The sequence below is a fragment of the Ambystoma mexicanum genome, chromosome 2p, assembly GCF_040938575.1.
Source record: "Ambystoma mexicanum isolate Mex_15411 chromosome 2p, UKY_AmexF1_1, whole genome shotgun sequence".
Classification (NCBI taxonomy): domain Eukaryota; kingdom Metazoa; phylum Chordata; class Amphibia; order Caudata; family Ambystomatidae; genus Ambystoma; species Ambystoma mexicanum.
The window spans coordinates 1,112,255,539-1,112,281,861 of NC_090923.1; the positions used below are offsets into that span (position 1 = coordinate 1,112,255,539).

The 26,323-nt window shown below is 48.0% G+C and overlaps 1 protein-coding gene across 1 annotated transcript in view; it reads left to right on the plus strand.

Moving 5' to 3' along the window:
* The window catches only part of LOC138567169 (dual specificity protein phosphatase 10-like), a 40,174-nt gene that overhangs the window by 3,927 nt on the left and 9,924 nt on the right, over window positions 1-26,323 (plus strand). Inside the window, exon 2 of the mRNA XM_069645138.1 lies at window positions 7,058-8,211. Within this exon, the coding sequence (XP_069501239.1) occupies window positions 7,071-8,211 (1,141 nt within the window). The 5' untranslated portion in view covers window positions 7,058-7,070. The remainder of the gene's footprint in view (window positions 1-7,057; window positions 8,212-26,323) is intronic.

Sequence of the window (26,323 nt, forward strand, 5' to 3'; positions counted from 1 at the left end):
CATCTTGTCCAGCCAACTACCGCCCCATATCTATTACCCCCTTTCTTGGGAAACTCCTGGAGAAGCTGGTCTTCCCGAACTGACCCAGCACACTGAACTTGTTGTTTGCCTCCACGACCATCCATCTGGATTCCGAGCATCCAGAGGCACAGAAACTGCTATTCTGAATACCCGTGCGGAACTGCTCACATCTCTTGATTCTTACTCTCCAGCTGTTCTCATTCTACTTGATCTCTCCTCTGTATTCGATACGTTCAGCCCCTCGATCCTCATAAAACGACTCCATGATACCCTAGGTATCTCGGAGCAGGCACTGGACTGGCTGACCTCCTTACTCAGTGACCCGCCATCCCAGGTCATTCTAGGCTCTTTCTCTCCCCCCACCTCTGTCTCCATCTGCAGCGTGAACCAAGGTTCCAACCTTTCTCCCTGGTTCTTTAACAACTACCCTGCTCCGCTTGCTTACCTCATTTCCACCTTCTCCCCAAACTTCCAGTGTTATGCAGATGACATACAACTCTTCTTCAAAATTCCCTTTGATCCTTTTCTTACTTCCTCCATCATTCCTGACTGCCTCCATCATTCCTGACTGCCTATCTGTCATCCAGTCCTGGTGTACTTCAAAAGACCTCCTCCTCCACACCAGCAAAACTGAGATCCTTCCTACCAGGACTCCTGCTACCTCTTTCTGTCACTCACTCTGGCCATCTTCTATGGCTTCTCCCCCTTCTACTTCATCTGAAGGCAGAACCTTGGAGTGATCTTTGACTCCTATCTTACCTTCATCCCTCCCATTCTGGAGCTTGCCAAAAAGACCCGCTTTCAACTCCACCTCCTCAAATTAATTCTTCCTTTCCTCACTTTCCCCAAGAAGCTCAACGTCTCCAGAGTTCTGGTCCTCTCTAGGCTAGACTACTGCAATAGCCCTTTCCTTAATCTACCCTCTTCTTCTCTACGACCCCTCCAAGTAATCCAGAATAGGGCAGCAAGACTTATCCTTGGCCTGAAGCCCAGGTACTGCATTTCTCCAACCCTAAAAGCTCTCCACTGGCTCGCAGTTGCTGCAAGGATCAAATTAAAATCCGCCTCCATCATCCACAAGGCTGTCTGGGGCCAGGTACCTCGCTATCTACACCTTGCTCTTACTAAATACTCTGCCTCCAGATCTTTGCGTTCCTCCGGCACCAACTCCCTGTATGTTAAGCGGTTTACTAAACAGTGACCTGGTGGTCGATCTCTTTCCTCTGCAGGTTCTCTCCTATGGAATAGCCGCCCGCTTTCATTTCATCTTGAGCCGGATCTCCTCAAATTCCAGAAACTCAAGACATTAGATTTCACCTCCTCCTTCCCTTCCCCCCTCCTCTGTTAAATCCCACAGTTGCTGAGATTGGTGATCAGGGCATTTTTTGTGTCCTCACAGGTCCTGGCCTCCCAGACCTAATCACCACCTTCAGCCTCCACTCATCCAATCACTTTGCCTTGTCACCCACTGGCCTATGCCTCCATAGTCCTGCATTTATTTATTTATTGGCGGCAGACCACTTCACCTAGGCACTTACATCTGCTCACTTCCTAGCACTTGCCTTTTGTTACAGCTAGCACTTACCCCACTCCCCCACTACCTCATCCATTCTCTCTCTCTGCACTTTCACATTCTGAATGCTCCCAAGGCCTAGTAGGACCACCTCCATCTTTTATTGCTGTATTTGCTCTTCATTCCCATGTCCCCTCCTTGTTGCCCTGTGGGCACTTTGAAACACAATTTGCTTGATGTATAAGGGCCTTACAAATGCACAATAAATAAATAAATAACCATACAAATTGCACAGAACAAGTGGGCATTTGCCTTTCATAAAATCAGCATGCACAAAAAACCAAGAGGATATGTTCTTCTAATAGGGTTTGAAAATGTTAAAAAGTGTGCACATTTTAAACTTGAAGAATCAATGGCAATGTTTTCCCTGCAGAGTGCAGGCCCGAAATGTCACATTTCACCTTAAGTTGATTGCGGTTTTTCACCAAGTCATATGGTGTAGTGGTGAAGTGCCTGACCCTTGAATCACCAGGTAGCGCGGGGGCGGCGTCCGCCCTCTGAAAAAAGTGGAGGACGCCGTCCACCAGCGCATATCCTCGGCTTCAGCCCTGATGCGGCATAGAAACAAGGAGACTAGCAGAAAGAATCTCTGCAGTTACACTTCCTTAATGCTAACTCAGGCGCCTCTGCACGGATAAACGATGGCAAACCCTCCTGGAGTGGATACAGTTACCCTAAAATCTCCCTGAAAGTAGTCCAAAGGCAGGGCCGTCACAGAATGTACATGGGTCCATTTCAAAATGATGTTTAGGGCCTACAGCTGGGAAAACCTGCCTGCATATATATGGTAACAATAAAAATGCACCACAAACTTTTTAAAATGGAAAATGGCCGTGGACCCCACAGCACATATCTACTCACATAATCCATATATCATAAATAACGGTAAGAATAAATTCAGTGCAACATAGGCAAAGGATGTCTGTTTGCGAAGGCAGCTGTGTGTTACATAGAATCATTTATCACAGAGAACAGGTTCACGTCGTAAAGTGCAATGGGAGATTAACATGTTTTATCATTGAGGTTGCAGAGCATGAGCCTGCACTTTGAACTTCTGTAATCTCCAACCATATTCACTACCCACACAAAAGATCTGGAAGCAGGGTACAATATGTGTGTAATAACTAAACACCTTTGAGAGGTCTACGCACTTCCTTTCTAACAGCTCATTTTCTTCCTACTCACTGTTCGTTCCAGTTTTAAGGACCATCTTCTTTCCTCCTAATCCATCATGCTTAGTGTTATATTAAGTGTACGGTTTTATTATTCCGTACAGAGCTATAGAAATGCTGATAAAATACAAAATCTATCTCTGAAGTGGGTGTACTTATTTATAGTGCTCATAAAAAAATGTAATAAATCCAAATCCCCGTGAAATTAATGATACTGGCATACTGCCAAGAATCACAGAAGCAATTTTTAGCTTTTTAATGTATTTCGTGCACGGGCGCATTGTGGTTTCAAAGATAGGTGTAAGCTTTTTTTTATTAGCCCTGCGTCATGCCGGCGGTCAGTATGCGTAGATGTGCGCCACCTGGCGCCCCAATGGGGCGATGACGCTGCACAGGGCCTAGTACGTCATGCCCTCTTGGTGCGCGGGCTCTCCACACGTGCGGAAAGGGGCTGCGTCGTTGGAACACAAGCTCCAGGGGCGGTGTGAATTCAAGAAAATGCGGCGGGTGGGGGGTCAAGGTTGGTTTGGTATGTTGTTTGGCTTTTAGCCCGCGAACCGCACACAGGAACATGAGCAACGCGGCGCCGCCTCACCGTACGTCCACTCGTGCGCAGACCGTGGGTGCGCGTGGCTTGTTCCGGCCACGTGCCGCCCTGCGGCGCCTCCCTTGCTGGAGCCACGTGCTCGGCTGTGTCCCGGCAAGGTGTCAGAATGATAAACGCCCGTGCGCTGCCGAGCCGCTGGCACCTGCGCGAACACGTGACCTCAGTGCACGTCATTGAACAGGCACAGCAAAGTTGACAACACTGCACGTTTTGGCGCACGCAGAAAAGATATGCATATGTTTAGCGACGACACTGAAAGCATCTCTATACTAGTGTAAACGGGTCTTCGCAAATACAAAGGGAAGATGCAAATGACAGACAAGTACTTGCGCCACCTGCCACTACGTAGGGCATTTGCAGCAGCAGTGAAAGCTTTCTTCACACACAGAACAGGTATTTCAAGGGCAGAAGAGCAATCCTCAACAGAGGGAAAAGCTCTCAAGCAGAAGAGGTGCACGCGCCCTTTGGCCACAGAGACTAGGTTCAGGAAAGTAAGCAGAGCCGTCATTGCTCGCACACACAGGGTCGTTCACAGGTTTGTTCAGTGCAACATTCATCCACACACAGAAAGCGAATGCAGCAGCAGTGCACAGGGACTTCAGTGCCGCACCTTCTGCTCTGCACCCACCCACGCCCAACCCAAATAGCTATGTTAGGTGGCATATGTAGAGCATTCATCTGCCATTTGTATCTTCTCGTGGCGTTGTAGCCTGCATCGCTGCAAAGTTCTGGGATTCCCACAGACAGGTATGTTTATTGCATAACAAACGACCAAGCATAAATACATTTCAACGTGTTTTATAACTACATGTACTTACATTCTTTTGAGTTATTGATTAATTATAGTGAACAAATTGACTTGTGGGTAAGTGTGAGGTGGTGACAGAGGCGTTGCTAGGGAGGGGCTGAGGGGGCTATAGCCCCGGGTCTTTTGGCTGTAGCCCAGATGAAAGATCAGGGGCTACAACCAAATGGCTAGCTAGCCCCGAGTCCCGCCAGTCCCAATCATTAGCCTAGCCCCAGATCTTTTCCAGACCTAGCAACACCCCTGGCTGGCGACATCACCTGACAACCTGTCTGCTCGCAGCCACCTCCTCTTCTCCACATCCCACAGGGGAATCTTGCCTCGAAGGCCGACAGCATCCCCTCTCCACTGTCCCTTCACACTAAGCCCATCTATGACAAGCTCCCCTGCACTTAGGCAACAGGGGGGGCATGTGCTAGACTCAAGGTATTTACCCCTCATAAGAACCTCTATTAACAAAACTGTACGTTCACTTCTAAGTGTACCACTCCAGACCCCTCCCAGCCGCCCCAGCCAATAGAAGTCATTCCTGTAATAAAAATCATCTAGGCCAAGAATATCCAGAAGTAATCCTACTATCAGACGATTCCCCAGACAATTATTATTATTCTTTTAGATTTGTAAAGCGCACTAGCAGCCCATGGGCACCGAGGTACTGTTGCAAGAGAGTGTCTTAGTTGCAGGAAGATTTACTTTGCTCTTGGTTACAGTGAGCGTGTTGCATGAACACTGCGTATTAAGAAGGTTACATACATAGGTGGTTGCCAGTTAGGTATATCATACGGTAACAGAGAAGATTACATCACATAATGGGCAGAAACATCCAGGCTATGTGGAAGCAAATGGGACACCATCGGCTGAGATCATCATTTTATACAAACAGCATGGTTTTAATCACTTTCCGGAAGGCTATATGCGACTCAATACTTCTAATGTGAGGTGGTAGCGTGTTCCAATGGGTTGCGGCCATGACAGGGAAACTGGCACCTCGTGTGCAAATCCTTCTGGTCTTAGGAGTGGAGATTCGGTTGGTGTAGGCCGTTCTCGTGGGTCTGGCTCAGATAGGTTTGGCTATTCTTTGAGACAGGTAAAGGGGAGCCGTGTTATGTACACATTTGTGCGTAAGGGTTTTAAAGATGATCTGCTCTTTGATGAGTAGCCAGTGAACCAATTTCCTGGTCCCTGAAATATGATCCCACTTGGAAATGCTGGTGGCGGCCCTGAGGACATTATTTTGGACATTTTGTAATTTACTGATGTTTTTAACGGACGTCCATGCTAGAAGGGCGTTGAAATAATCTAGCTGAGACCCAATTATAGCTCTTGCTATGGTGAGGCAATTCTGTTCTGACAGGAAAGGTCTGGTTGTGTTAAGCAGTTTAGATGGGTAAGCTGCTGTGGATTCAGTGGCGTTGACCTGCCTGCAAATTGAGAGGTTGGAGTCCAAATAGACACCCAAGGTTTTGACAACTTGAGATACAGCGATTGGCATGTTAGCAATCATGAAAGAGCTATATTGGTTGTCCAGTTTTTTAGGGTAGCAGGTGATCAAATTAACAGAAGTTCTGTATTTTTCCTGTTAAGGCACAACCAGTTTTCAGCCATTCAGGTTTGGATGGTGGAGTAGATAGAGTTCAGGGTTTTCCTGTCGGACTCATAGTCACCAGTGAGAGGGATGAAGACCTGCGTGTCATCAGCATAATTGGTATATGTGATGCCCAGCGCGTCCAGAATGTTGAACAGTGGCTCGTGAACAAATTGCACAGGGTTGGTGAGGTGCAGGAGCCCTGTGGGACTCCACATTTTATGTAACTCGGGTGGGCACAGGCTGAGTCAGAGAAGACTTTCATAACCCTTTCCTGGAGAAACGAGGTGATGCAAGCTATGGCCTTAGTGGAAAAATTAGCAGCAGAACAAAGATGGTGGGGGAGAGTATTATGGTCCACCAAATCAAAAGCTGCGGACAGGTCCAGGAGCAGGGGAAGCGCCGGTTTTGGCCGTCTCTCTGAAGTCGTCCATTTGGTTTTTGAGGTCTACCAGTGCTGTTTCAGTCCCGTATCCAGGACGGACTGTCTACGGCCGAGCATGTTGTTAGCCTCGACAAATTTTTGAACTTGCAGATAGATTTTTAATAGAAAGCGGACTGTTGTGATAGGTCTGTGGTTCCCTGGGACAGTTGGGTGGAGTGAGGGTTTCTTAAGGCGTGGGCGTACCTGTGCTTCCTTAAGGCCATTTGGGACATGACGTACAGCACACCAAATCCCTGTCGTGCTCCTCCCCCTTTAGGAGTAAATTACGTACAGACATGCCCCTTGACTAGAATGTCATAATTTAATTCCAGTTTCCTTCTCTAAGAGAGTATTTCCTGCTACAATCACATTGTATTCTGTGTATCGTGTGTGTTTCATCTGTGTGGCTATTCATCTGCATAGGTGTGCGCTGGGGATGTGTGTGATCAAACTATTGTGCACAGTGTTTGTGTGCTATGTGCATTTTTGTTTCTGTATGAGTGCTGTGTTTTGTGTTTTAAGTGAAGGCAAACTTGCCAACCTAGAGTTCTCCAGGTTCTTGCGTGCCCATGTTTTTTGTGTGATTTGCCACTGGTCGAAGGCCCACTATCTCATTTCACATTCTTCAATCCAGTGTATGTGTGTTGTGTTTCTGATGAAAGCCCACTGTATAATCACAGGCTCACCAACACCATGTTGATGTTGTGTGGTGGGTATTGTGTGGCATGTTTTGTTTAAGTACTTTTTGTGTCTCCAATTAAGGCCCACCACCTTATTTAGTGCTGTCCAGTATCATGTGTGTCCCACATGCATGCATTATATGTCTCAGATGAAGCCCATTAATCACATCCGATCCATCTTGTATTTTAGACCGGCCTCCCAGATGCCTCCCTCGCCTCTTGAAGAACGCCTTGCCCCACTACAACGGCCCAAGACTTTAGCTCTGCGCTTGGACCGGGCCTTCAGTACAGAGCGGCAATCCAGCCTCCGCTTGAAGAAAGTTTATCACAGTGCTGAGGATCCCACGCATGAAGCAGCCTTCACTCAACACACCAATCATCAGCTCACACCAACCCATAAGTCCAGACTATATTCCCCGTTGGACCAAAAAGCCAAGGAGAACCTCCAAAGTCTAAAACAGAGCAAGCTTTTCTCCAGCCAGAAGGTCAAAGTCAGCCGGAACTACTCCAAGGAGAACTCAAAGCCACCTCTATTGTTGGACTCAAAGAAAGCCCCTTCCACTGATTCATCCAACCTTTCTAGCCCAGAGGCAAACTGCTGCTCACGGACCATGCACCCGCTTAAGTGCGGCTGCCGTGGCTGCTGGCGTTTCGCCCGCTGTGAGGAAGCCAGTGGAACTGGCTGCCTGCCCTCCAGACCTACCCTCAAGTCGCTGAGCTGCTTCGCAGGTGCCCCCAGTCTCCAGTCACTAGCCTGCTCTGGCTGCAGCCCGCCTATGAAGAAGCTCGGCTGCCTGCCATGTGGGGCTGCTCTTAAATCTCTGGCATGCCTCACCTGCAACCCCTCGGTCAAGTCAGTCAGTAGCTCCTGCAGTTTCTGCAGCAGTGATCCCATTGTCACTTATGACCCAAAGGGGTCATCCTTCAGCTGCAACTACGATGATGACTACAGTGTGCGCACCATCTGGCCAGAGGAGCTGGCCAAGAAGATGACCAAGTGCAAGGTGCACACGCAGACGCCCATGATCCTGGACTGCCGCAACCTGGTGGAGTACACAAAGAGTCAGCTGCAGGGTGCAATGCACTTCAGCTGCTCTGACACTGCAGGGCGTCGCCGTCTGCAGCAGGGCAAATTGGCAATGTTAGATTTCATCACTTCTCGGGAGGGCAGAGACTCATTGAAGAGACTGTGGCCTAAGGAGCCTGATACGTCATGCAGCACCAGCCAGCCAACTCCTGCACCCAGCAGTGACTTGCTATCTAAGCCGCCACCCACCCAGAACATGCATTTGGTCCTCAATTCCCTCAACAAGGCCTTCCCAGACACCTCACCTGCGCCTAAAGGTAAGCTTGATGGTTTGAAACAATATGTTTATGTTTGAGTACTTACAACGCCCCTTAGACCCGAAGGCAAGCAGGCACACACAAAATACCAAACTAATACACAGAATAAATACAAATACAAGTCACAAGTACAAAGCAATATAAGACATACTAAAAGTAACAGATTAAAACCACCAGAATAAAAACAGAGAACATTAAAATACAAAATCATTAAAAAGAGAAAAAGATAAACACAGCAGGATATCAGCAGGATAAAAGCAACTGAGTTGATTAATACATCAAAGTAAAAAAAAAGGTGTTCAAGGACTTTTTAAATGAAAAATGAGAGGAATCCAGTCTCAGGCTAACCAGTGAGGGCAGAGCTAAAAAACTGAAGGAGCATCTTCCTGCTCTCTCAAGTTTTGCTTCTGGTATCTGGAGCAGCTTGCCTTGACTAGATCTCAGCAATCTAGAATCTTATTTTTCAGGTAGATAGGACTTTTGCCATAAATGCATTTATGTGTGAGGGCCAGGATTCTAAAATGCAGGCGCTCTTCTACCGGGAGCCAGTGCAGTGCCCTGCGAGCTGAAGTGATGTGTGCTCTTCTTTGAATATTAGACACAATTCGCAGTGCACTGTTTTATAGCATGTGCAGCTTCCTCAAATACTTCCGAGCAGTGCCAACCAAAAGACTGTCACCGTAATCAATGTTTGCACCTATAATGGCACGTGCAATGGTAGCACAATTTCCATCAGAAAGAAAAGGTTTAATGTGGCACGAGCTTCAGATAGTATGTAGATGATGAGATAATCACATTGACTTGATCCTGTATAGATAATGTACGATCAAGAACTAATACTAATGTTGTAAACTTCAATAGGACAGGAATGTTACAATCTGCAATGAAAACATTATTATAACACTCTGAAAGCTTCAATAGCCTTTGTTGTGTGCCAACTATTAAAAACTCTGTTTTTGCATCATTCAGCACCAGGGAATTGTGCACCATGCAGCGATGAATGAGATTAAAAACATAATTTACTCTCTTGACATCTGTGGAATAACCACCTGTAAATTGTATCAAAATGTGTGTGTCATCTGCATAATTAGCATATAAAATGTCCTCCTTGTCTAAAATATCAAACAGTGGCTTCATACAAAGATTAAAAAGAGTAGATGATAGGTACTCCCGGGGCACTCCACAATTAAGCTAAACAGGGGAGGCCATGTTAGTTGTGTGGAAGACTCTTGCCTATCTGCCCAATAAAAATGACAAGACGCAATCCGCTGCTCTTACAGATAAATGAGCAGAGGATAGCAATCTATTATAGAGTATATTAAAGTCAATTAAATCAAAGGCCGTAGATAAATCCAGTGAAATCAGCAGCGATATCTCTCCATTGTCCATAAATTGAATCATTGTTGCCTTTAGATCAAGAGGCGCTGATTGCGTGCTTTAGTAGGCTCTAAAACCAGATTGATCAGATCCAAGAAGATTACATTCTTCTTTCTAGGCTTATAGCTGCAAATATGCCACACGATCTAGAATTTCTAGTACAAAAGGCACACTAGTGATCGGTCTATTGATCTTGCCCATATTGGTATCCAAAGCTTTTTTTTTAGTAATGGCGTAATCCATGCATGTTTAATGCCAGCAGGCACAGGTGAGGCTAAAAAGGAAGCATTCACAAATTTAGCAATTAGTGGGGCCAATGCTCTAATGCAGCTCTTGATAATTTTGGAGGGGCATGGATCATCAGGGCAGACCCTGGGTTTCAGCCCTGAAACCACACTCTCTACATTGGCTACAGTTACTTCGTTAAAATCAAAATGTGGTGGGCCAGCCTCAATAGGTAATGATGGGTCCGGGGAGGTGATGCGATTCTCTTCTTTGAATAATGTCTAGAAGCGACAACCGCACTTTCTAAAAAAGTGCCTGTTGGATGCTGGAACAACAGTTGTGATCCTTATTAATGAATTAATGAGTTTGAACCTTAGGATTCCCCAATTCTTTAAGGATTGTAAACAATTCCTTAGAGTTAGAAACTTCCTGACTAATATGATTGTTCACATAGTCCTTTTTAGCTAGAACAACCAAATTCTTATATATGCAATGACATAAGTGTCTTTGTCAGTACATGACCGAGACTTTTGCCAGCAAAGGTATGTCTTATTCTGATGCTCTTTTTTTCCTTCTGATGATGGCACAACACTGGTGGGTGGTCTCAACCTTCCTTTCCAACCTCTCACCAACCCAGCGTCCCCGCTTTTCTCCCTGTCTTTGCACCCATGTGTACCTCAACTAGGAGATGGGCGTCTCCCCTCCCAACATCCTTCACGTTACCCCACCACACCATACCCTGACCCAGATTATTCACTCCTGGAATCTTTCCTTTCCCTTGCTCCCTACCTGTTTCCTTGCCTACACCACCATGTGGTTTTGCTAGCACGTCCTCTTCTATGACAACCCCACCAGCAGGCCACTCACCCGCTTCTTCCTCATTGTTCATGATGGGAGTAAATCGGAGTTATGACTAGGTGTGAAAGTCTACTTTGCCGCAGATCAGGATCCGGTTTATCTCTCATTTCAAGATTCTGTGTTCTTTCTAAATGTCAGAGAACAGGCAGAACCCCCACTACGCTTGGGATGTACCTTCCACAAAGAGGACCTCTGCTATAGTGCTGTCTGGAGTGAGGCTAACCTAGGCAATAAAATGCTTCTTTTAATTTTTGATAATTTGTAACTGGAAAGAATATTTGTATTACTAGAAAAAAGTCTATTTTTGAAAATGTGTATATATTTTTATTTGCATAAAAATAGTCAGTTGGGAATGAACACTGCGTCCTTACTCGCCACAAAAAAACGATTTGAGCGGCAGATGCCCCCATGCCTCCACTGAAAAGAAATGACAACCCCATGAGTAAGTATGTCTGATGAAACCAGCTGCCTACCTTTTCAGGAACAACTGTACACACGAACAGCTGAAATAAAACATAATTTAAATATCACATGTTTATATAGATGTTCATGCTGGATTCTTCCTGCTTCTAAGTGCAATAACAGTAGATATTACTACTACCCGATTTAATGAAACTGAGAGAAACTATTAGTGTTGAAGAGCTCACCAGCAACTTTTCCATGTGAGAAGACAACTGCCAAGTGTGTGCCTCCCTGCTGGTACACATAGGAAACTGCAGCGGTGTTCTCTATGAATGTCATCAGCCCTTCCCCTCGAGAGTGGACACAGAAACCTTGCACACCAAAAATACCCCTCAGTTCTGGGGGGTTGTGTCGGAGAGGCAGTCCTAGGGCACTCCAAGTTGTGAACACTCAGAGGTCCTAGAAGCTTTCCAACTGCATTCCAATGAGTCAGTCGGGATGCAAACCTCTGGACCGGAGGCCTTCAAATAGTGGGGCGCGCCCCCTCAGGGGGCTGTGGCCGCATTCCAGGGGGTCGCGAGAAAGAAAACATTTTTTTAAAGGAGGAAATGGGTAGGGGCGGCTCACAGGGTCGGACTGGAGCATAAAACTGTCTCAGGCACCAATGAAAAAGTAGACCACAGTTGCAATGGCAATTCGTTCCTTTAGTGATAGACTGTTTGAATATTACCTAAGGGGGTGTTTTTTGATAACATGTAAGCAAACTGTGATATTTAAAGAATATGTATTCAGCAACAATTGTCAAAACTACTAGCTGCATAGTGAAGTAACTCATCAAACTGGTCCACATTGGAACAAAAAGAGGCCCATTTTGACCCAAAAAACTGGCCACACTAGCATTTTTCATTTTTGGTTTGGACATTGCTCTATTGCCGTTTAGGTCAGTCTGAGCCTGCCGGCTCATCCATAATGGGTGAGGGTGCATCGATCCAGTTGCCCCCTCATCCATTATGGAGGAGCGGAGGAGCCAGCCCAGTGAAACACTGAGCACTCCCTCAGCTGCTTTTTCCAGCTGAGGGAGTGCTCCTGGGCTGGCTGAACAGTCAAAGGGATACACTGTTTCCCTTTGACAGTTCAGTTCTCCAGCAGCACATGCTCACTGAGACATGAAAGGCTTGGGGCGTTTTGGTTCACCAGCCTTGCATAGCTCATTGATTGAAAATGCTGGCTGGGGGTCTGCATGTCTGTATGGGGACCTGCATGTCTGTGTGTGCGAGAGGGAGCCTGTGCGCCTCCTCGCACATACGGAAAGAGCAGCCTGGAGCGGGGCGTTTCAGCACCCACGCATTTCAGCACTGACACGCAGGCCCGGGCAGGCCCCTGTGCATGCATGTGCAGGAACCACGAAGCTCTTGCTTCCAAGTTCCTGTTCATGGATGCTTTTATGCTTGTTTTATGAATGAGTGTATTGTGATGGGTGCTCGTGTGAATGATGAGTGATTGCTGTGTGTGTCTGTGTGTGTTCGTGTTGGTCAGTGGATCTGATTTTGGCGAGTGGGGGGTTGTACAACAAAGGCATTTCAAAAATGCCTTTGTTGCACAATTCCCCTACCCACCTGCCAAAATCAGCTCTCCTTCTGAGGCGCTGAGGAGCCCAGGGGACAGGGATGGTATCATAGATGTCCTTTAAAAAATATCATGCCTGCCCCTTTGCCCCCCCCCCCAGCGCCATTTGCAAACTGTTTGACTTTTTACCCAATTTCTTTTTAAGTATGCTCTAAACTGCAACATTTTAACCCATTATTCAAAAAAGATTCCTCGGTCGCTATGGCATATCTGAGGAAAATATTTATGCCCCTCCACTTAAAAAATTCACCAGCCGCCACTGGCCCTGGGTCTGTGCTGGGAGCAGGGTAGGGGAGCCCAGGGAGTGTGGTGGGAGCAGGATGGGCAGGAGCCCTGGGATAGTGGTGGGAGCAGAGTGGGAAAAGGCCAGGGTTGGTGGTGGGGTAGGGAGAGCCCAGGGACTGGGTAACAGTGGGATGAAGGAGCCCAGAGACTGTGATGGAAGCTGGTGGGGGAGCCCAGGGACTATACTGGGAGTAGGGTCTGGTGATGGCGCACAATAGTTCATAGCCATTTGGACTTGCTGTTCATGTGGCATTTTGGGGGGGGCACGGCCTGCCCACATTTTGCTGAGGGGGGCCCAGTCCTAAAAAGTTTGAAGACCACTGCTTTGGACCCAGAGTAAGAAATTGGGCCCTACCAGAAGGCTGGCTCCTGAAAACACCAGCAGAGATCCAACTACTGCTCCAGATATGGGAATTCAAAAAGAGAGAGTTGGACTCCTGGCTCAAATGAAAAGACAACTGTAGATGGGTCTTGCACATCCTCAGATGTTTTAAGGCAACTATGTGTAGCCAAGAGCCCTTATGTCATCTGGAGCTACCACTGGCTGGAGAAGAAGGGAGAGGTAAAGTATTTGTATGAGCCTGCAGAAGAGCCTGAACCCGCTCTGTAAGGGGACAGGTCTGACCCATCAAACAGAGAAGTAAGTGGGCACCACTGATTAGTTATATTCTTCAATTCAAAGTCCATAAATACAATTGTACTTATTTAAGTTCAAAAGGAGCTGGCTGCGACAAGTCTGGAGACACCCTGACTATAATACACAACAAAAGCAGGAGACCGAGTAAAAATACAAGGCCACACAGCCGCTCTCAAACAAGGCCGAGACGGGCATCAAATTATCAAGTTCAGAAATTTTCTTGTATCCAAAGGTTATTCAGTGCTCAAAAATAATTAGATGCAGGAAGTCATCTGTTGATTTTTTCAAATTAAAGTTTATCCAAAAAGAAGACAAAGCTGTCACTCTTTTTTTTTTAGTGAGAGGAAGATTGCCGCAACACACGTGTGTAATAGACTTAAGGCCAATGCATTTCGGAAAGACGGGTCTGACCCATACCATATATATGTCTGATATGACACAGAGGAAAGTAAGGAGCTTCAAGGGAGCCCGAAACTACTACTGGACACACTAATTCTGTTCTCCCAGGTCAAATAAAGGATGCACCAAAAGAACGTCCTGGGCATTTTTAGGGAAACAAATACACCATACATCATTCTTCGTTTTGGCTACTAGGTCTCGCTCAGTTGAGTGTAAGGCCCTGCAGGGATCAACCCTGTATCCACTGCTATTTAACATATACAATACTCCTTGAATAAAAATGTTTACAACTTTTGGAGTTAAGATACTATGTGGATGCCACTCGGCTGGTGTTTAAAGCCATCCATGGGCAGAGATCTAATTTCCTTGAATGTCTGTTGGAAGTCTATTGCTCGAAGGCCAAGCACCACCCGAAGAGGAACCTACCCACCTTTAAAATAGAGATGATCATGACCAGAAACCACCTCGCACATGACCTCCTAACATTTGGTCAAAACGGTTGGGGGCAAGCCCCCACCGAATGAATGTGGTGAAAAGGCTGGGAGTGCCCTACGACTCCAATCTACTCGGGGATCATCAGGTGACAAGTGCTGTAAAAAGAAAGGTTTTTCGCCTGAGAAATGTTCAATAGAGTAATTCCCTCTCCGCCCTTTCCATGGTGTCTCCTTGGAGCTGTCCTTTCTGGACTATTCTAAAAACACATATTAAGTGCTCCCAAATAACTAGTGGGGTAGCACTAACAGAGGTTCCCGAATGCAGTAGCCCGGCTCCAACCATATGGCTGCAGCCCTGAAAAAAATTGCTCACATGGCCTTCTGTGGGCTAGGTCATCAGTTTATCATTGAGAAACTACAGCGATGCCATCTTAAAGCATCTCTTACGCTCAGCTAGTGCAGCTCTTCGCCACGTCCCAAGATTTAAGAAAGTGAGGATGTAGGGATGGGGGGTGCACCTTCTCTGCGGCAGAGATGCAGAACTCCCTCATAGCTAAGCTCAATTCTTGGTCATCTGAAATGTAGGAAATAATTAAAAACTCATATCTTTCAAATCCTTCTACTACATATCGTGGCCAATGAGTTATGTGAGACTAAGCTATTGTTCCTTAGCAACAGGAGACCACAACTGATGGTGACAGACTGTAAGGGGTTTTGCTGTTTTGCCCACGACTTACATTTGGTGAGATGTTGATTGGCTGAGGCTGTGAACAGCCCCAGGCCATGGCCTTGGCTTTGAAATAAGTAATAAAGTACCAGGTGCCCAGTCAGACCTACCTAGTCACATGCTATCTCAAAGTTTGCAGGGATGTCCCCCGCTCCCCATGTTTGGTAGTGATGGTCTTTGAGGGTAGCGGGGGTGTACCCCGCTTCCGGAGGTTTGGAAGTGGGGGACAAGAAGAAAAAAAAAGAGAAAAGCAGACCCTGCAGCGTCGGATCCGACCCGCCTAGGAGGGGTGGATCTGACGCCGCAGAGTCAGAAGATGAGCGGATGCTGAAAAGGTAACTAGGGGATTGGTGGGGGGTTACAGTTTGGCCGGATTTGGCCGCAGCAAAATTGGCTTTGCGGCCGAATTGACCATGATTAATAATATAGCCACGAACAATTGTGTCACAAACAAACCATATACATCCCATAATCCTGGGGAAGGTAGAGGAAGGAATTCTGGTATGTCTTGTATTCTATCACAGTCAAACATTTAGCCTCTTTAGCTAAAGGTGAAAAAAACAACAACCTGGGTTATGGCCTCTACTCTGTGATTTGTGACGTACCGGGAAAGAGACAAGCGGTGTCATCAGGAAGAGGCCTGCATTCTTGTCAATTTTCCTTCCAGCCATGGTATGGGGGTGTCTTTTCTTCCAAATCTCTGTTGTCACCTCAATCAGATCCCAGTGCAATAGAATTCGGATCCTTTGTGATCCTGGGAGCATAGCTCAGCAGCAACACGTTCGCCTTGGAAGCAAGATGACATGGAGCAACACAGGTTCAACCGTGTCCACGCTTAGAAACCTCTGGGTATTAAGGGCGTTATAAATAACCTATCATATCATATCATGCCAGAGGCGGGAAAACTGGCCTCTGAAACCCTATTTCAGAAGAAGACAAGGTGCTGGACTTGGGTCCCATTCAGACTGTCCAGGATCGACGAGGAGAAGCTAGACTTGGAGGATGAGTCCTCCACTGGCTCCTCACCAGGACTTGAGGTAGCAGATTTGGGGTCAGCTTTCAGGTTCCCAGCTGGGGTCATTGCATGCAGGTTTGGACACGGTGAGCTCGCATTTGGATGGATGCAAAGGTGGGCCTTTTAGGTGAGGTCCTTAAATACCTCTCAAGCATTTCAAATCACATTCTTTCACCTTTGTTCGGTCCCTCTCGAAGTGGGTTTGACCAGATGTTGACCTGTTTGCCCGCTGTGCCACAAGCACTCCCCTCTGATGAGGTCTACTTAGACAAGACACACACCTGGGTAGCTGGTTGTCTTGTTAATGTTGGACCTGCCCTCGCAGGTTTGGCCAAACGATGGGAAATTCTGCCTGAGGTATTCACAGAGACACAGAAGCATAAACACAATCATTTCAGTCGCACTTTATTCACTCCTTTAAAAATGTCATCATGACCTTTGTGAATGCACACTGTATTTGTGCTTCCAAAAATACTGTCTGTTGCAGGACTTTGCACTACAGTAGGTAAAATATTAGCCTGCAGGTCCTGTCTCTCCACTCTAATGGAGAGAGGTACCAAAGAGACTGATACTAACTGAGCTGAGAATATGGCGGTCCTCAACAGTGCGTTGGGCCGGAGGCAGCCAACGTGACAGCACAGGCACTGGTGTAGCATTAGTAGTAAGATTTAAGGAGGCTTGGTTGAGCTTCACACAGCTGGGAATCTAATAGTCTGTAGCGCTGGGTAGTTCCTCTGTGAAGTGAGGAGTATGCTCAGGTAATGTTTGTCCCAAAGGGAGGGGGTGGGGGGAATAATGGTCTGAAGGCTTCAAGTATCTCATTATAGTGGCAATCGGACCCAGCCTAATGCAGACATATCAACAGTCCTGTCCACCGCTGGGAACACACCCTCCAGAGGAAAGTCTCCCTAAAGTATATCTGTCTGTTGTTAAAAAAAATTTAAAAAATACATTGTTTTGCTTGTTTTTTTGCTCGATTTTTTGTAACAAAGAATAGGGGGTTGGGAGCTCCCGCATGACTGCCCCTAGCCATCCCCACCCCACCAATATTGCCTGACCCACACCTAACATCCACATTTTGTTGGTAAAGTTTGAGCAAAATAAGAACATTTAAAAAATGAGCACATTCCACTCATGCCGTTTTGGGGCGAACCTCCCTGAATCTGTTTGAATGACTGAGGACAAGAGCAGCTCGATGGAGAGAACCCAGCATAGGGCAGGAAGCTTGTTCACAGGTGCCATTTTCATGGATGTGGGAAAGTTGATATGAAATGTTCACACTTGCATAATATAATGTCCCTCATTACGGGTTTGAGGAATTACCACCAAACTCGGTTACTGGTAGTGCCACTTAGTCCCACGGATTTTATGAGTGCTGATAACCCCGTAGGAGTCCCCATTTTTGGAATCCAGTGGGATTTTGGTGGATTGACTGCAAGTGTTAGTCCTGCCATGGTCAAGCCGATGACTTGTGGCCATGCAGTGGAGAATTTACCTCCTTGAAGTTGCTGCAAGTTCATCCTTCACCTTCAGGCCAAAAGTAGAATTCAACGGTGCGGTAAAATTGGCACTAAGTTAATTACTACCACTTTTTTATTCTAACACCGAAATTGTACTGAGGGCCGATGTCTTTTATGAAATGTATTTTGAAGGTGCATGCAAAGAGCACTTATGATTACGGGTCCACGTTTAGTGAACTAAGTGTGGCTGGAGGAAAGGTGTCGGAATCCGTCCACCGTCGAATCTGAACGTCCAACACCCGATTTACACGTCTCAAAGCACCAAAAAAGTATTTCCCCGCACATTAGCCACCCGCATTTCTGTCCCGCAGAGGTGGCACGGACTTGTAATATGGTGAAGGAGTGGATGGTGGCATAGCTGCGCCAGGTGACTAATGCAGCCTGTGGCATTGGCTAGGATGGCCGATGCACGGTACAGAACCCGTGTCCGTTTCTGTAGTCCCCCAGAACACCATGGTGGCTACTCAGGCCCCCTGGGTTCCTCGTTGCATCCTTTGATGGTAGGCATGTTCAGTATTGGGGTGAAGGCTGGCCACCTTGGACGTACAGTGCCTCAGAGCAAAGCTCGTGGGTCTAGGCCTGGATGGCACCTTAGCATGCTATGGTAACTTTTTGGTAAGGCAGCACCTATGAGTGGAACCTGGTGTGCAGACTCAAGCAGTCCTTCCAACACCCAACAAGGCATCGCCCACCTGTGGTATTTTCTGCTTCGGGCCTATCCTGAAGCCCCCGTGGGGCGGAGGAAGCAAAGTGGAGTGCCGCTGAACACACCTGTTATTAACTGATCAAAAGGGACTGGATGCTAAGAGGACAGTCACATCCAGGTGCCGACTCCCTGGAAGCCAAGTAAACATCGAGAACATGTGCTTGTTTCAGAAAGGCGGATGAACAAAGAGTGGGAACATTTGGGAAATGGTGGAAAACATGAGCTATGCAAAAAGTATCCAAAGCATCAGAGTAGCATGGCTGTGTGTGTGTGAGCCAAGAAGGGGGTATGGGCACGGAGAAGTGGGGTGCATGCATTACTTCATGTATTAGTGCTAGGGTTCTTGTGAACGTGTTTCCTTTGTTCTGTGTACTGAGAGGTACTGTTTACCAGTACTGAGAACACTCATCGCTCTGCTAATACATCTCAGTCAAGATGTTGCTGCTCAAGTACTGGGTCCCACAGGCAGCTCTGCAATGCGCCTCAATCCCGACCTACATGTACAACGCCCCACGAAGTGCCAATGCTCGTCCCCAAGCACAACACTGCCGCTACACCCCAATACTGGCTTGCAGCACGGCCTGCTATTCCAGTAGCGGAGCCCGCACGTGGCACTGTCAATGCACCTCATTCCAGAGCTGCGGCGCCCACTGACTGCCATTTCAGGAACGGAGCACTGCCACCGCTCTGCAGGTCGCTCTAATCCTGACCTTCGGCGGTCCTGTCATTCTCACAGCGGGACCCACGCAGCTGTGCCAATACCTCCCGTTCACAACTCGCAGCAGCCCCTGGAATTACAGAACTGCGAGCTACACACAACGCTATCATTCCACCCGTCCGTGGGTGCTAATGTATCGGTTTTCCGGTGGGACCTCACCCCAGTCAGAAGCTGAAACCCGCGGAAAGCAGGAAGTGACCTATCAGCTAGTGTCATCAGAGGAAAGGGCCATCTGCCCGAAATCAGTCAGGGGGCAGGGTGACGTGTGCTTGGGCTTTAAAAGCTTCCCCTGGTAAAATGGAAAAAAGCTTCATTGTCCGCCGGCCTGTTCGTCCCTAACATCTCAATAGTCTGGAGGAAGGGGTGGGTAGGTTATTACTACCCCACTAATAGACCCCCCCCCTTGTCTGTCACTGCCTTGATGCGTAAACACCGTGTCCCCTGTTAAATGGGAGGTGTTCAGAAACTCCTGGCTTTTTTTTAGATCATAGTTTTCTGTATGATAGTGTAGAGCGTGCACTTTTATTCCTACTCACTGTTAATGCTGGACTACACGTACCAGAATGCAAAGTTCTGGCAGTCGAAACCCCAGGACTGGTGAAGCATCTCACACATGACATGGGAAAATGTGGTGAGGTTTTAGTAAAGTCACCTCCAGGTTATACCAATGTGATAAAATCACCTAGCCGTAGTCATTGTCGGATAAATACATATTTATGTACGATAACATACAAATTGTATTCATATAAAATTAGGGTGACTAGACGTCTCGGTTTTGCTGGGACTGCCCCGGAATTGGGTGCTCTGTCCCCCTTTCTCAAGATTATTTTTCCACAGGAAAATGCAGTGGGCCCGGTTTTTGGTAGTAGGTCTTCATAGCTGACAGGCAGGAATGCATAATCTCACACAGAAGAAATGCTGCGTTTTCCGAATTAAGATAGTGGCAGTTTGTGATCAATTAATTATAATATGTGTTTATTCCACCACTAACACTTACACCTCGTTCTCCTCCAACCCTACTGAAGTGTAGGGCCTTGACAACTACTTTCAAGAGTTAGTCCTACTTTTATGTTAGGTGCCCTGTCCCGGTTTTATACTTGTTGAATCTGGTCACCCTACATAAAACAAAACGGTTCCCATTTGAAAAGCATAGTAACATAACACATAACTCATGCTACTTTAGGTTTACTCGGAAGTAATGCTACATTGGGGACTCATCTGTGGGGTTTTCGCTGTGCGTGATGTGGGGTCGTCTATCCCACCGCTAATGACCCAAAGATGTGCTTCTGGGACTGCTGTAAACCTCACTAAAGGTGCACTCGAAGAAGAGATGCTGAAACATTGATTGACTAGCAGAGCCGGCATCTATAGGCCCACCCCATATAGCCCCTCCTTTTCTAGCACTGGGATGAAGATGCCACTCAGCTACCTACATTCTCAGCTGCCACTCCTATATTTTCACACTTCTGGGAGCAGCCTCCTTTGCAGCACGATAACGTTTATATTGTGGCACTGCGCGGCTTTACCAAAAACGCTGCAATCCTGATTTATATAGGCCATAACAAAAACACCTATTAATGAAAGGTTTGCCCCAGCACTGACAGAACAATGGCGCCTTCTGCTTTACCAATCACAACAGGTGAAACAGACATGTCAAGGCGTAAGTCAAGCAAGAAAGTGATAGGCCCGATCTAGAAGTAAACAACAAACGGTGGCCAGCTGAGGCCAAATGGGCATGCAACTGGAAACGCCCCAAACAGAGGAGTTAACAAGATCCGAGCGATGACGTAACAAGAAAGCCTTACCCCGCGGCGAGGAGTACATAGAAAGTTCTAGGCCCTAGGAGCAAGTCAAGCGGCGAGCCGTGTTTCGGGAGAGCAAGTACATCTGGACATGATAGGGTTCTGTAGTGGCAGCTGCCTCTGCCAACCACAACGCCACCTTTTGTGTGGGTGCGCGTCCATCTGCTCCGAACCGACAGCTGGGCCGCCCATCAACAAAGGGGGCCTGAGAGGCGGCGGCGGGGGGGGGGGGGTGAGGGAGGACTCCGCGGTGATGTCATCTCATGCAAGCGACACCAGTGCTGCCAGCTGGCGACACCGCCCAGCACCCCCAGGGACACTAGGGGTGTTTGTGTCGGGGCTGTGGGCGGAGCTTTTATCTTCGACAACTCTGCGGAATGGGATTACGTTTGGTTTGGATGACATTACCTCATAGCTTCTGGCCTCCCCCCGCCCCCACTCTGAAACTGGCGGGGGGTCCGTGTATGTTAGGCGGCTAGGCCTCATAGAGACAGCAGTCCTAGAGACCGGGGTGCCGGGCCCTTAGGCTGTCCTGCAGGCTGCAGAGATCGTGGAGGCCCAAGCAACATAACCAAAACCACAATGTATACACATTTCAGCTCCACGACGTAGAAGTATGCCTCAAGTTAGTCCTCAGATAGCAGCGCTGTCCCTACGGCCACACCGATCATACAAGCTCAGAGGACTGGCATTCCTCTCAGATTTCGCCGACTGTAAAGAGCCCCACTTCAGGCAGCAGTGATATCCACCGTGCTACGGGTCATCCAGTCTACAGGCAGCACTGATATCGCTCAGGTCACACGGGCATTACAGGCTCAGACAGCGGACCACACCATGAAGGCGATGCAATTACAGGCTCGGAAAGCAGAGCCCTCTCTGGGGTTAGCGAGGATCTGCAGGCCCAGTGGAACAAAGCTCTGCTTTGGGTTGCAAGATGTTGCAGTGGTAGGCCCCAGGACGAAGTTGTACTTAGAGAGGACAGCTTTATATCTTGTTACATAGATCTCATCACACATCCGTTCTTTCTTCCTTGGTGGGCGGACAATATGTTCGTCTTTGGGTAACAATACCTCTGTCTGATTCGCCTATCCACGGAGTAGTTCGTCCATTTTTAATTTTGCTCTTTACAATCGGTCCGTGTAGTTTGCTTTCCCATGATAAATGCAAGCATACAGGACCAGAATGCAAAGATAATAAGGACTGGCCCAGCTACTTATGTGTGACCTGGGACAACAATGTTCTGGGCTGAATGCTCCGAGAACTCCCTGCCCCCCTTGTCTTTCTGTTCTCCCTCCCACCCGGGCCCTTTCCCCACAAACTTTTTGGGGTGCGATGAAATGATGTGCGCATTGTGGTTGGCGCTCTATAAGAAAACAATACGTTTAAAAAATAAACCTTGCCTTGCTGGCCACCTCAGGTAGCGTGCGGCCATTGGAATGGCATATTGGCCACAGTGTGTGCTCCCTAATGCTCCTGTCTCCACAGTTATGAGCAAGGGCCTGTGCAAAGATGACCTTTTGCCAGAACATGGCCTCGATCTCTTATTTTCCATATAGTAAAGGCCAATGTAGTCTTTTTTTTTTTAGCTTGCAGGGCACTGCCTGGGCCCCAAAAAGACCTCTACAGACGGTTCCCCTACCTCTCTCAGATACAAGCACCCTTCTCTAATTTAATAGAACAATTTCCCTATGAGGGCGTGACCCCCATATCTGAGAGGACTTCCACACTTCTTCCCTTTATTAGCATGGGTTGCATGTGCTCCCCCCTCACAGGACCTTCTCCTCTGCTTTCGAAACCTTGTCACTGCCTGAGGGGTGTAGAGGGCTGAGAGTAAGACATTGGAAGGGCATCTTTAGGTCCTTGAACGTTCGGAGGCAGGAGTTTGGCCGAGGAACCCTGACACAAGTCAATACTAGACCTAGAATTCATGACTATAGCCAGGGCTTGAAGTGAGCCAGGGCTAGCCGGGTCTGAGTCGCAGCAGTCTCTGAAAAATCTCTCAGTGACGGGGCTCTGCTGGGCCTCGCTAAAGCCGGGCCAACTTCCAAGGCTTTTTTTCTAAAGCCCAAAAAAATGCCCTATCTGCCATAATTGAGGCGCAGCTCCCACCCCGTGCCTGGTGAGGCCGGCGCCACAAGTGTGGAAGAAAAAGGTAAGACTTCTAAAAGCCAAGGTTTTTTTTTTTTCTGAAGCCCCGAAGCTTTACGCGAATACTGCCTTTTATTCCATACTGGTGGTGCTGGCCTCCCGAGGCGTCCCTTTAACCAAGAGGTGTGGTGATCACTCAGAAGTGATCGCTGGATCTCTTAGTTAAAGCGACGCCCAGGGGTCAGGACCACCATCAAGGAATACACGGGGTGCTACTGAGCACCAGCCAGGCATCCCTTTGATGAGGAGATGCAGGGATCATCACCCTGATGATCTCTCACATGGCTGCCTGGCGGGGGTCGCCTGCCAGACCCCCCCAAACCCCCGCCCGTTAGACCACGCCTCCTTGGAGGCCACTTCCCCATAATGAGCCCTGCTCAATTTCCCATGCCCCTTTACCCTTTGAGTATAGCAGAGCGATCCGTCCTACTAACGTGGGACCCTCACCTCGGCAGAGATCCTGAGTGTGGGTCCAGAGCCCCCCTCTCACATTATCTGACCCTGGTCGGCCCCTGTCTAGTTTTGATTTTCACTTCAGGGCCAAAAATGATCACCCTCACTCTCCCATGAATATGAGCGCGAAACAAAGCTCGACCCCTTCCGAGGTGGAAACGGTGCCTTTTAGAGGACATTTCACAGAAGGTAATCGAAAGGATGTATTGCAGTATTTCAGCAGCAGTCACCTAACCTGGTGTGCTACCGTATAGCTTTGTCGGCTGGGGACTGCCAGTGAACAGGAACATAGAATGCAGCACGGCGGCCGAATCCTGATACTGCTGAAAGCCACTGCACCAGCAGCAGGGCAGCACATGTACATACATGGCTTCAAGGCGAACCACGTGTTCTCTCCTGCAGCAACGACAATGCCCGCAGTTTCACTTGGGAAGTACAGTCCGCCGCTGAAACGTGCAGGCTTCTCCAAGGGGCAACTCTGGTTCCTGCCCCGTTCCTCCAGAAGAAAGGGGGCAGCTGCCCCTTTGCCCCCTTTACCCGGCTTCAATGGTTAGAATCATAACCGCCACCAACCGCGTGCATTAATGTGCTTGTTTCAGGGAATCCGGTAGATGCTTTGAAGCTTTTTTCATTAAAAAAAAAGTAACACAGATTTATAAATGCAAACTGACTACTTCGGTCTGCCAGCTTTGGAGTTATTTTATTATGTTGTACTACTTTGTGCGATTTTGGGATTTCGAGCTCCTGATTTTGCAGTCCCGGATCTCTACTCCTGGGCTGGCACTGCAGAACTGTGATGGCAAAAGCTGGCAAGTGTCCAAGTCCAACATGTGCATCACACAGAAGAACAACAACTGCCAACAGACAAGATAGCTGGCGTCGAGTTTCATTGCTCTTGCCGTTCATTTTTTGTGCCAAACCGTTGGATAAGGGTGTGTGGAATGTGGGACCTGTATTCCTGGCTTCCAATCTTGACTGCATCCGCCCCCCCCCCATTTATCTGGCAAATGTATGCTGGCCTCCAGTGCATCTCCTGTGGTCCTCCTTGCTCTCCAGGGCCTGGGACCCAGATGCCACCTTTTCGCCTGGAAACCCGAACGCCCCAGGGTGCCTGACCCCACTGCTTCCACTTACCTCCCGTAAAAGCGCCAGCCTGCATTACCCCACTTTTCTCACGTCTCCACCCCCCCCCCCCGCCTCAGCTATCTTCATTTATTTGTATGAGAAATCGTCATGCGCAAGCCTTGCTAAGCCAATTTCCCATAAACACGACAGCGCTGGTCATTGGGCCGGAGTTTCCTGGGTCCGAGAACCAGCAAAATAGGTCTCCACGGAGCAGGTGCCCTTCAAGGGCTGTTTCTTTTTCCAAAGAGTGGACTCGAAAACACGTCCTCGGGACAAGGGGCGAGCAACTTAACACTAGACCGCTTGAATGCGTGGTCAAAACACTGGTAAATAGGTTTGTGAGGTGTGTACTCTGCAGAAAATATTTAAGCAAGTTATGTAGGTTTAAAAGGTGCGCACCTTTTATACTTCGCTTGCGACATTATAGGAAACACTTCTCTCTTTGATTATTTTTCAGGTGTTACCAATGAATTCATCTCCCGTAATAGAAATGTTTATTTAGGGTGAGGGGCTTGGAAAAATCTCGTGCGTTCCCCAACGTCCCGCCCTGCCAACACCCAGCCGCCCAGTCGCTGGTGGGATCCAGGAACCCCACAGTTCATCTTTTCCACTTCCAGCACTGCACATAAAGAAACAACGATCAACACCCGGGTGCTAATAGCATTCAGGGGGTTTCAGGCCAGTAACAGCCCTGAGCCGTCGCAAGCGGTCTGGCAGGCCCACTTCTGAACGATCCCCCGGCATAGGAGCACATGGCAGTATGAAGCTCAGAAGCTGAAGGGGCGCCTGCCTCTGGCACTCTGAGCTAGGGCGCCGCACCACAGGCCTCTACATCGCCCGGTGCGTTGGTAATTCCAGTGGAACGCCCGGGCCGATGCTGTTCCCGCGTCTCGAGAATTGAAGGCTTGCGGAGAGAGGCCTCGGCGGCTCCTGCTGGGATATAATGAGAGAATCCGTCCTGCGGGGAGCTGATAGGAATGAGGCAGCTTGGTGTAAGCTGCTTAGCACAGACTAGAGCAGACTGTACAAGGTGCACGCTACGGATAAGGCGCCCGAGTTCTCTGGCAGCCTTTTCTGGCACCCCCATGCAGTCTGCTGACCGCAGAATCTGCAAGGTTCGGGTACGATGCATTCAAGCACTACATTTTGCATACAGCTTTTGCAGTAAAGATAGTCTTTCCTGCATGAATTGAGTATGCATTTTGGTGCATAGATATATTTGTAAATTGAGAATATCGCACTTTCCTCAACTGTGAGCCCACAGGGCCTAGTGGTCTTTTGTTCGTTTCATTTTCCTTAGAGGGAAATAACCTGATTCCTTACCCATAATACTCATTACACCTCACCTATTCCTAGCCTTCCTCGTCACACTCCTTACATACGCCAGCTCCCCGAGAGACCGATTCTTCCAACTATCCTTTCCCAATCAGCAAAGAAGAAAGACCCTGGCACTGCCCTTTCCCGTCTTCTCTGTTTTATTTAACTGTCACATGACCTCTACATACCCCCCACTTCCACACCACTGCCTGTCATACACCAAGCTGGCTTAAATCAGTTTGGGGGTGGGAAGTGAAAGGAATTGCCACCGGGCAAGGGTGTAGAAGCCCTAGCTTTTTTGATTTTTATTGATTAATAAAATGATGCAGCTTATTCCA